The 12183-nt window shown below is 40.9% G+C and overlaps 1 protein-coding gene across 2 annotated transcripts in view; it reads right to left on the minus strand.

The window, feature by feature from the left end:
• The window catches only part of NAV3 (neuron navigator 3), a 351861-nt gene that overhangs the window by 23416 nt on the left and 316262 nt on the right, over positions 1–12183 (minus strand). For both annotated transcript variants that reach the window (XM_084810412.1, XM_084810411.1), the window contains 5 exons: positions 11673–11847; positions 7852–7949; positions 6692–6787; positions 3673–3841; positions 1841–2076 (listed from right to left, as the gene is read on the minus strand). In XM_084810412.1, coding sequence (XP_084666538.1) covers positions 1841–2076; positions 3673–3841; positions 6692–6787; positions 7852–7949; positions 11673–11847 — 774 coding nt within the window. The remainder of the gene's footprint in view (positions 1–1840; positions 2077–3672; positions 3842–6691; positions 6788–7851; positions 7950–11672; positions 11848–12183) is intronic.

Genomic DNA, 12183 nt, shown 5'->3' on the forward strand with positions numbered 1-12183 from the left:
ATACTGAATGGGTAATAACAGGATTACTCCCATCTACCTAGGGTGGAAGAATTCCTACAAACATGGCAGTTCATGTTCTTTAAATCTGCATCTTGTGTATAAAGTGCGGCATCCAAAATCTTCTATATATATAAAAGTCAAAAATTGTGTGTGGGTTTGTGTGTTTGTGGCTGGCTGCAGGGCCGTCTGTAACACAGGGAATAAGGGGGAGCTGCCCTGGGTGTAATCACACTGTAGGGGCCCACTGAGCATGTCATTTGGGCCCTAAAGTTGCTGCCCCTTTTACTTCACACACAGTGGAGTGGAGACTTAGGGCTTTATTCATAAAAGAGTGAACTGGGGGGAATTGAGAGGGCGATTGCAAAATGAAGGGCAAAATAGCGGAGTTTTACGTGTAGCTGAATTGAAGATTTTTGGGTTTGTGTGTTTGTGGCTGGCTGCAGGGCCGTCTGTAACACAGGGAATAAGGGGGAGCTGCCCTGGGTGTAATCACACTGTAGGGGCCCACTGAGCATGTCATTTGGGCCCTAAAGTTGCTGCCCCTTTTACTTCACACACAGTGGAGTGGAGACTTAGGGCTTTATTCATAAAAGAGTGAACTGGGGGGAATTGAGAGGGCGATTGCAAAATGAAGGGCAAAATAGCGGAGTTTTACGTGTAGCTGAATTGAAGATTTTTGGGTTTGTGTGTTTGTGGCTGGCTGCAGGGCCGTCTGTCAGACGGCATAAGGGGGAGTTGCCCTGGACCTAATCACACTGCAGGGGCCACTGAGCCTGCCATTTGGGCCCTAGAGTTGCTGCCGCTTTTAGTTCACATTCTCACTTGCCGGAGTGTAAGACAGGAGTCACTGGGTTACGTTGTTACTTTGTTTATACTTTCCCTTACTAACAAGTACACCCTCTCAATCATGGTACAGGTCAGGTTTCTGATTTCAGCTACCAATCATCCTATTGGCCATCTTTCATTCTATTGGTCTCTCTCCCATTCACTCTGACTTCCTTCACCTTGGATTGGCTGGCTGCCGTTTGTTCCCTCCCCTTTATTCATGGTTTCTTTTCTGACTGTGGAGAGCATTTCGTTTCTCTCCCCTGTTCCTGCAATATTCAGCAAGGAAGCCTGTATTGAACATTTTAATAGTGGTATGAGATTCAGTGTGGATTATATTGTAGTAGTGCTTACAGATTCAGTCTCTTGCATTTTTAGTAGTGTTTTTTATTCAATCTGCTCATTATAATTGTGCTTTTTTAATCAAGTCTGGTGGATTCAACTTTTCACCTTTCTTATGGGGCCTTTCCAAGAAGCGTAAACCTACCTTAATGTGTTTCTAACAAATAGTGCCTATGACAAAATTACATGCCAGGCAACGCCGGGTATATCAGCTAGTACAATATACAAATGTGTTGACTGACTTTTCAAAGGAAAGGATTTTTGGTTCATATGTTAACCCTATTACAACCCTCACAACACAACACAAAGAGAAGCTTGCTGCTGCAAATTGTTGTACTTGTTGATTGTGTCATTATAAGAGTAAAGCAGGCAGGAAAGTGTCATGTATGGTCCACTGAAAAAGTTCTGTATCATCCTGACTTGTCTCGGAAAAGCAGGGATTTGTGCTTTAACTTTGTACATGTACATGATATTGATGCTGTTCAGACACATTTATTTATTTTTATTTGCAAGTATTTGTATTTACAAATTGCTACTGTATTAGACTGGACTGGAAAAATCTAAAATCAAAAGCAAAGATATCAGCATTTTCATAACTCTATGATATGGAATTAAATATTTGCTATTGCTTAACATGTATGATGTTCATGGGTCTTAGTTTCTTATATCTTACCTTGCTTGATTTGTGATCTACATTAAAAGTAGCAATGGCATCTTCGGGTTTTTTCCTGCCAGATTTAGTTATCACGTATTCAGCAAGCTTGTTGGCTAAATAAGTCTTCCCAGTGCCACTGGGTCCTGACAGGATAATTCTGTGATGCTCCATCAGTAAATTAAAATACCGTTGACTAATTGGTTTGGGAATTAATGTATCAAACACAAAGCTGTCCAAACTATTTTCTTCTACTCCTGAAAATAAGAGGGGGAGGGGGGAAAAGAGAGCATTTTTCCCTGCAATCACTGCTGTTTTTAGTAAAATACTGATTAATTTAGAGAAGGAACTTTTTTATTTTTTCCCTTCTTGTTTTTGTTAAGTTAATAGCAAGTAAATGCCCCTAATATAGGTTCTGAAAAGCACTGGACGTGCACAGGCCTTTCATCAGGGCCAAAACAAGATTAAACTGTGCCTTAGCCTGTGAAGGTCCTCATGACTATATGAAATATTTAAAGTCCCTGTTTGAAGTGGCTGATTCAGCTTTCCAAACCGTCATTCTTGTATTAAAATTCTCTTTTGTTCTAATTTTAGATTCTAAGGAAAGAAAGTCATTGTAGAAATAGGAAGCTGTGCTGGTGAAGTGGTTAGTGTACAAGACTTATTCTTAATGTTTGAAGGTTCTATCTAACCTGTCTCATATTACATAACTGCCTTCTTTCCAACCATGAATAAATGAATCGCCACATGTAGTTCCTTGATGTCATCACTAGGGATGCTGGAGGATTTTGTTCAGTCTGCATCTGAATTTTCTGATATAGTTCTTGGCTCAAAAACGTAACAAAAGGCATATAGAAATGTGTATTTTATGTTAACATGTCTACAAAAATGCATATTTTAGGGTAAAATTCATATTAAATATGTATTTTGTGAAAAACGCATTAAAAATAATGCATATTTTCATGTTTTTCTCTCTCTTTCAAACCCATTCACAGATTGATGGAGAAATGGGATGGAATTGACTTATAAGTGAACACTTGTGAAACTGACATGGACCAGAAATAGACTGATCCTTCCATCCCTAGTCATCACATTCCTTACATTAGGGGTAGGCAACGTGCCACCCATGGGCACCAGTGCACCCTCAAACACCTCAGTGCCCGCCGAAGTGCCTTTCTCCTTCCAATTTTTATTTTTTAATAGCAAAGGTTCTTATTGGCAACTGGAGAGCTTCAAAGCAAAATTAGGATCTCTAGCAGCTCACATCTTCTTTTCCCATGAATGCCTCTGGGCCACTCGTGGGCTCAGACACATTCTTAAGAAGTGAAGATAGCAGGCGGCTGCCTTCTGCAGTGTGCCCATGTTGTGATGGTGCCCAGGACAGTTTCTCAAATTGCCAGATGGGCTCATGGGCCCAAAACGATTGCTTATCCATGCACAACATGATGTCTGGTTGGCTAGAATCTCATAGGGAAGAAAATGAGCATCTGAACCACATCTTCAAATCCAATGTGGCTAGAAAAGGCAGTCATGTATCTCTTTTGTACTATAAGCCATATAACATGTGTATCTTGACTATAATAAACCAGATGGCTTGATGAAGACTTTGAATCTAATTAATATTTATGGAGGTCCCACATGCTGTTGGTATCCAATAATGGAGATGTTTATTTGGTATCATTAGCTAACTGTATTTTTAGTAACATGATCTGGATGCTGCCCAAGAGTTCTGTTAAGCATATATGTGGTTGAAAGATTAAGGTATTACACTATGTTGAAAAAAAGTTGCGGAAACATTTTATATTTCGAGTATGCAGAGAAGACAAAGGAATAGAAGAAAAGTGTTGTGTTACCTTTAAGGTCAACAGTGATAATGTTGTTATCTCCAACTAGATATCCACAAGGTAGCAATTCAGGCACTTCTTGGCTATGAGATCTAATGACATCACCTATACAGTAGCTGGCTATACAGTCTGAGCCTAAACCAAGGCTAGTAGCTGGATCCACTCGGAAAACATATTCCTAAAATAAAACAAACATAAGCACTGGCCATTGTACGTGACAGGATAGAATAATGAAATGCACCCACTTGTCCAAATGTCACTCTCATTTCCATCATTTGCAGATAAAGAACATTCAATATACTTTAGGTGTAAATGTCAAAAAGCAGGTTCATGACACAAAGATTTCTGATATTTCCCACTGGGCCTCCTACAATCTTCAGACATTCTGACATTTATCATAACATAAAATATATGCAATATAGAGCATGCAGCATGAATAAAAGAAAACCAGATTAAAGGAGGAGTATAACAGTATGTTAAATTAAATCTGAGCTGAACTGGGGCATTTGGATGCACAACTGAACATCCAAGTGCATACAATGCCAATCTGAACTATATTGTTGTCAACAGGATATGTGCGTGAATGCACATTCTCATGCTCGCCAAGATACACATTCCAGGACACATTCTTATGTAACTAGAGGTGGTTCAGGAGCTTCAGAACGAGACCAAATTAGCTTTGTTTGTCCTCACAGATGTCACCACATTGCCAAAGGTGATTGTCTATAGCCCCCTTCATGTATCCCTTGCGTGAAGAAACATCGTGTAGAATAGGGCTGTGGGGTCACATCTCTGTCCCCAACAATGGATGGATGTCTGCAAAGGAAAGTGTATGCACATAGACTTTCCAAGCATTCTGGAATCCTGCACAATTGGGATTCCAGAACGCATGGAAAGCTACATGAGTGAGGCTTTCCTTTCAAGACATCCATGCTTAATACATGGATGTCAGGAGCAAATCCAAGAACTCATGACCTCAAGGGCAGGGCAGAGCCAGAACCTCATATAGTATCCAAGGCTGATAGGTTGTTTTGGTACCTGAGACAGAAAATCCCACAAGCACCTCTCCCTAGATGTAAAAATGCAGCTATATTAAATTACATAGCTAATAATTTGTTGCTTCTTCATGACACCCAAAATCAGCTGGCTGAGGCAGCTGCCTCTGTCTACCTACTTTGAATACAGAAACAGTTTAGTTCTGCTGACCACACAGGCTCCAAGAAAGAATGTTATTACATAATTTATGACAACGTAAGTTCAATTTCTACCATTGTAGTATCTCTCTTATTGATCTGTAGATGTTCACCACCTGTACATTTTGATTCTGTGCACATTCACCTCAATATTGAAATTAAGGAATTCAATTATTTTTAGCTATTTAGGGTGCAGTCTTATGTGGATAGTCAGCAGTCTCCCAATGCAGAGACTGCCAAGTATCCAATGCAGGGTGGCAGGAGCATCAAGGCAACCTTCACCTCCGCGCTCCAGCTGCCCTGCATTTCTGCTAGACAGGCAATTTCATGCAACTAGCAGCAGCACTTCGGAGGCTGGGCAGGGGGAGAAGCTGGGACAGCCACAGAAAATGGCATAAGGCAGCTGCCCAAGTCTACTCCCCTCCCTTCCCCCGGGAATACCCCCTTTTCCCTGTCTCCACATTCCATTTTGTGAATGTGAAGAAGTAGCCGGTGTGGTTCTCCCCGTGCCGGCTACGAGGGGAAGAGTGAGGGGAAGGGAAGCACGGTTTCCTAGCTCCGGGCTCTATCTCTGAGCTTGGAGTCAGGAAACCAAACACTCCTCTGGCTCCCCAGGCAGTGTCTAGAGGCCATAGGACTGCTCTCTTAATTGTTTTAAATTTTGAATCTTAAAAAAAAAAAAATAGACCAAGTTTTATTATAATGATGTATTATAATGTTCATAATGTTGTTGTTTTTGTATTTATTTTTATGAATTGTTGTGAACAGCTCAGAGAGCCTCAGCTATTGAAACAAAATTAACAACAACAACAACAACAACAACAAATCTATATCATAATTTTGCTGGGATCAACATATGGTGGGAATTGTCTGGCCTAAACAAAAATCCCCATAATGAAATCCCAGAACTGTAAAATAATTCTTAGAAACATGGAAGAGAGGTTGTAAGACTAATCAATATTTCTGGATTAAAGAGTGACAAATCCCAAATTAATGCTGGCAACAATGCAGAACCATTCCTTCAAGTCAGACTACCTAAGCTTGTCTAAAATTTAGCGTGGAGGGGATGTGCGTCTCACTAAAACGCAGTAAGATTTCGAGCTAGTTATCACTGAGGTGATTAACCTGTGCCTTGGCTGCATGTAGAAACTCCTATGATTTAATGTACCATCAAACAAAACAATTTCCTGCACAGGGAAAGCCAGCATGTCTGAAACCAGGTGAGGCTAAATCCCTTCTCCCTGACGTATTACTTCCCTATATGCAGGGAACTCTCATGTGTGGAAGAGCATTCAAACTTTTAAGCTCCTGCCTACAGAGTGAAGTAAACAACCTGGCAAGACCTGGGCCTTAATAAGTAAATGTATTAACTTGAAAGCCCAGCCGCCTCTTAGCCCTGACTGCTGTCAGCGCTCAGCCTTATTCTTATTCCAGAAAGAAATAGACAAAACAAAAAAGGTGCATGATGACGGGCTGATACTATACTTTCAAATGCCAAAGACTTTAGAAAAGCTAAAGGCTTCTGAAAAACAAACATTAATTTGATTCACCCTAATCAGCACAAAATACGAAGCTCCAGACTGCACTGATTGGGATGGGAGTATCCTGGCATTCTGCCTCCACTTCTTTGAATTCACACTGGGAGAATTCAGAAAGGAGCTTCTACCTTCCCTAGCAACTGGTCCACTGGCCTTAAGGAAGGCCCTCCTTTACCTGTCCTTGATCAATTTGTTTAGGCAAAGCTGAGGATAAGAAAATTATCATAGTAAACACTAGGCAGATATTACACAATCTAGCTTATTCTCATGCTCCTGAACTGACTCAAAAAGTCTTACCTTAAAGAGCCGCCTGATTACACCATCTAATACATCCCATTTTGTTTTGCCACTGACCCCGATAGATCCTATCAAATATGCCTGTATTTTTTGGTCCTGAAAAGAGAGGAGGTAAGCAAAGCAGGGAAGGAGAAGAAAAAAAACACACATTCACAATTCAATATTGTTAAAATATTACTTATCTGAATATTTTTACTTACTGAATATTATTACTTATGTGAATAAGTCAGACTTATCTCAATATTTTTCCTAAAGAAGAAATTATACTTCTTTACGATATTACAGCTATCACAGTAAAAATTATGCAGGGCTTTTCTACACAAGGATGTTAATCTGCTATATATACTTTTGGTTTTGTCACAAAATTGAGATCCGAGCACTCCATGAAGAACATTTCCTTCCCTGCTTTTCTGCTACATAACCTCTAAGTGGCACTGTGGTATAATGGAATAGTGCAAATACACTAGTGGAAAAAGTATTTTCTTTCACTTTCACAAATAATACCATATTTTCCTTGCTCTAAAAACACTCGCTGAAAGTGCTCTTTAAAAACATAGGTGAAACTGGAGGGTCACAGTGTCTGTAAACAACTGTGAGTAGGGAATTATGAGCACACAATAAATGCCTCATGTAGAAAAGCTCACAGACTTGATATCAAGACTTTTCATTATCTAGATGTGAATGCAGGTATTACTGCAAATTACAGCACTGCTATACTGAGATGCAAATATGTCGACCTTTTCTTGCAACAGGTTGAAACTGGCAATTATCTGTATCAAATCTGCGGGGAGAGACAGCATATTGCTTACAATGGGTCCCCTGCTTATTTCTTCATTCAGAAATAGCTTTAAGGGTAGGTTGAGAAAATAACTACATTTCCTATCTGACAATACCAGGCTATGTCATATTGACTAGGGTTCTGAACTTCCAAGAATGGGTAGCAGAGCAATTTGCTGTTTATAATCAATTAGTGGCATTGCCAGGATGACACAAATATAGATATACGATGAGAAAAATAAAAAAGGGTTGTATTCAATGTCCCCTGATGAACTCTTAACTGAAAATACTACTGGGTCGTATAGTACAGCCTTTGTAGTAGCAGTAGCATAAGGCTAATTACAATGATGAACACCAGCAATAAAAGTAGAAAATCACAGTACCTTGGATCGACCATAGCCCTTGTTTATCGTGACTATAATTTTGACATTCTGGCCTTCTTTATGGAGAGTTCCATCTGTAACATCTTCCAGTAAAATATCTAGTGAGGAAGAAACAAATACAAATGCCCTGTAAAAAATATACTTAACTTGGCAAAAGATATCTACTTCATTTTCTTTGCAATTTTACAATCTACTTCTGCATTTCTAATTGGCAACAATTATTATTACAATGGACTACAATATAGTAAAACTGTCACTTCTCCTTTACTCTGCTGGCAAAAGCAATGCATGATAAATCAGTCAATCATGTATTTTTAGATTATGAACTCTGTACCTGGGAGCCAGATCCCAGCTCAGAGAGTCAGAATGTAATATCTATAAGAAAATACTTTAGACTGAATGGGTATCCATCACCTTATTGAGAATGCCCAAGTAGAATGAAAGACAGCTCCTCTATTGTCACATATCTAAGAAAGTTATTGCATTACGAAATACATCAGCATTTTGGCCACAATACAACAAACCATACGCAAGAGAGATCCATTGGGTGACAAGACAGAGTTAATCAAAAGCATTGCTTTTGCTTTGGGTTTAATAGTATTCAATGGAGAAAGAGGAAAGGCAAGGAGTTCCACTAAAGGGGAGATCTTCTGGTAGCTTTCCAAGGATATTCATAAAACAGAAAGGGAGAAGAAGGGGTTTGGTGTAATTGAGATTATACAGTCTCCATGATACTGGAAAGAAGAGGATTGTGTACAATTAGAAAGCGAGTGAATGTGATTGTGTAGTTTTCCTGTCATGCTGGATGTATGCGGAGAAAAGAGAAGCTCAAAGAAGAATTGAGTAACAGAAGAAAAATGGGTTCATTACCCAATTATCCCCACCTGTTTGGCAAGGATGCTGGGTGAACTATAAAAAGGTAAAGGTGTCCCCAACCAGTCGTGTCCGACTCTAGGGTGCGGTGCTCATCCCCGTTTCTAAGCCGAAGAGCCAGCGCTGTCCAAAGACGCTTCCGTGGTCATGTGGCCGGCATGACTGAACACCGAAGTGCACAGCACGCTGTTACCTTTCCCACCGAAGCGGTACCTATTTATCTACTTGCAATTTCTTGCTTTCGAACTGCTAGGTTGGCAGAAGCTGGGACTGAAGACGGGAGCTCACTCCATCACGCAGCACTCGGGTCTCGAACCGCTGACCTGCCGACCTTCCAGTCTGCAGTACAGCATCTTAACCACTAAGCCACCATGGCCCCATTGGGTGAACTATACAGGTAAGAAATTTACAATTTTTACAGGGCTGACAGAGAAGCCCAGTTTTCCTTTAACAAAGAGAATCATCAGTTAAGCCAAGATGGTTATCCAATTAGTTTTAAGGCAGAAAACTGAGTTCTGAAATGTCATCATCTCAGGACTTAAGATGATGAAGATCCTTAAAAAATAATTTGGGTCTTATATTTCATTATTAAGGTACAAAACAAGATGATGCATGTTCCATCCAGTACTCGGAATCCAGTGTTATCATTGTTGTTTTGGCAAGTGTGACTCACATGTGGCTTCAAATATTATTTTTCAATACAGTTTGGGGCTTGAATGCAAACTTGCCCCCAATGGAATTCTGGCGGCTTGAAGCCAAATCCTTCCACTGTCTCATGCATAGATATTAAAACTCAAATGTGCCAGAAAATATGGAGAAACACTAATGGCAGGAGCAAATACAAGGCCAGTGAATGGTGGCAAATCTTTTATTATATTATTTGCAGGCCTGAACAGTAAAACATCAGAACACAACCAGAAATATTAGAGATGGAGGGAGCAATCTTATGTCCCCTAAACAGTGTCTGGCAGACCTAGGATTTTTTGGATTCTGGGCTCCAAGGTCAGAACCAGGGCTCTGACTCGGAGCCCAGAAACTGTGCTCCCTTTCCCCTCCCCCTCATAGCCAGCATGGTTCTCTTTGTGTTGGCCACAACTCCATGCTAGGAAACAGTTCATGGAGATGGGGAAAGGGGGTGGTCCCGGGGTCAGGGAACGTGGAAGCTGCACTATGCAGCTTACTGTGTTGTGTGGCCTCCCCCAACTCCTGCTCCAAAGCTCCCCAGCTAGACAGGTGAAATTGCCTGTCTAGCCAAAAATGCAGGGCAGCCAGAGCACAGAGGCAAGGGTCGCCTCCCAGCTCTGGCCGCCCTGCGTTGGATAGTCTTCTGCCACTGACTTTGGAGGCCGATGACTATCTCCATTGGATTGCACCCTGAGAGGAAAATGTCTATACAAATCCTAAGTAACTGCATACCGACTTACACATTATATCACACTTTCCCAATGTGGCACCCTCCACGTGTTTTTGACTACAGATCCCATTAGCCCCAAGGAGCACAGCTGATGGTCAAGGATGATGGGACTTGTAGGGTACCATGTTGGTGAAAGCTGCTTTATATACCATGGGGCTGGACCCAACCTATAATTAATTAATTATCTTAAAATGCCATACCAGAGACAAAGAAATCATAGAATATTAGCATGGAAACACATAATGGTGTAGAGGTTTCAGCATTTTTCTTTAATGTGCCCCTGTATGGTTTTTGTAAGGCAAACTATTACTTATTTATTTAATATTAATTTATTTATTACATTTCTATACCACCCAATAGTCGAAGCTCCCTGGGCAGTTCACAAAAATTAGAATCACAAGTACAGCTTAAAAGCAATATAAAATATAAAAGCATTAAAAGTGCAGTATAAAAGTACAACCAGCATTAAACCTAGCAACAATGCAGATATTTAAAATACAGTAATAAATTCTTGGGAAAATAAAAGGGTCTTCACCTGGCACCAGAAAGAGTACAATGTAGGCACAAGGTGAACCTCTCTAGGGAGCTCATTCAACAACTGGGGTGCCCAGCAGAAAAGGTCCCTCTTCCTGGTAGCCACCCGCCTCACTTCCTTTGGCAGGGGCTCTTGGAGAAGGACCCCTGAAGATGATCTTAGGGTCCAGGCAGGTACATATGGGAGGAGATGACCCTTCAGGTAACCTGGCCCCAAGCTATTTAGGGTTTTAAATGTTAATGCCGCGGTGGCTTAGTGGTTAAGACGCTGAACTGCAGACTGGAAGGTCGGCAGGACAGCAGTTTGAGACCCGAGTGCTGCGTGACGGAGTGAGCTCCCGTCTTCAGTCCCAGCTCCTGCCAACCTAGCAGTTCAAAAGCAAGAAATTGCAAGTAGATAAATAGGTACCGCTTCGGCGGGAAAGGTAACAGCGTTCCGTGCACCTCGGTGTTCAGTCATGCCGGCCACATGACCACGGAAGCGTCTTCGGACAGCGCTGGCTCTTTGGCTTAGAAACGGGGATGAGCACCGCACCCTAGAGTCAGACACGACTGGTTGGGGACACCTTTACCTTTTTACCAGCACTCTAAATTGGGCCCAGACATGGACTAGCAGCCAGTGCAGCTGAAAAAGTACTGGCTAATATGATCACATTGGCTAGTCCCCATTAGCAATCTTGCTGCTCTGTTTTGGACCAGCTGAACTTTCCGGACTGTTTTCTAATTTTTAAAATTGTAGACTTCATTTATCTAGTGAAGAGCTTTCAGTTAAGATTAATTGGATTTCTCAGTTGTTTAGCAAGAAGTGTATATAGATACGCATATACATGCAACCATGCAAAAAATGCTCTGGAAGGACGATAAGATCTAAAAAATCAAGGGTACAATCTTATGCATGTTTAGACAGAAAAAAGTCCTACACCTCCCAGAATTCCCCAGCCAGTATGGCTGGCTGGGGAATGCCGGAAAGCATTCTGAGCACAAAATCACTTTTATTTACCTGATGCAACTGAATCAGTGATGTTCAAGTTATTCAAAGAGAGCCCTAGGGACTGCCGCGAAGAGGAAGAGGATGTGCTGCTTGAGGACTCTGAACATGGCCGGGCTGGCTGTCCAGTGTTTCCAGTCTCTGCCTTTAAGCGATCGTTCTCAGCTTTCAATATCTCAATTTCATTCTAGGATTGGAAATGCAAGATATCATTAAGACACCAATACTTAGAAGACTCCAATAAGAGATCAATGAATGTTTAAAAGACAACAATAAGGTATCAAGATATCAATAAGACACCAGTGTTTAAAAGTGAGGTGAGGCTGTGGGCTGAGATTTAATATCACTGGGTGTATTATGGGTGTTCATAACTTGTTAGCTAAAGCCAAACTGTTTTCATAACAGCATAAGGGGAAAAGTAATAATACAGAATTTCTACTAGTACGTCAGCTGGAACTGTTAGGTCATTATATCTTTGTAATATGTCACAAAGTTGTTGATACATTGTAAAAATTTGCTTCTC

This window comes from Heloderma suspectum, chromosome 7, assembly GCF_057233095.1.
Source record: "Heloderma suspectum isolate Gila_16-S chromosome 7, 16-S_ref, whole genome shotgun sequence".
Lineage (NCBI taxonomy): Eukaryota > Metazoa > Chordata > Lepidosauria > Squamata > Helodermatidae > Heloderma > Heloderma suspectum.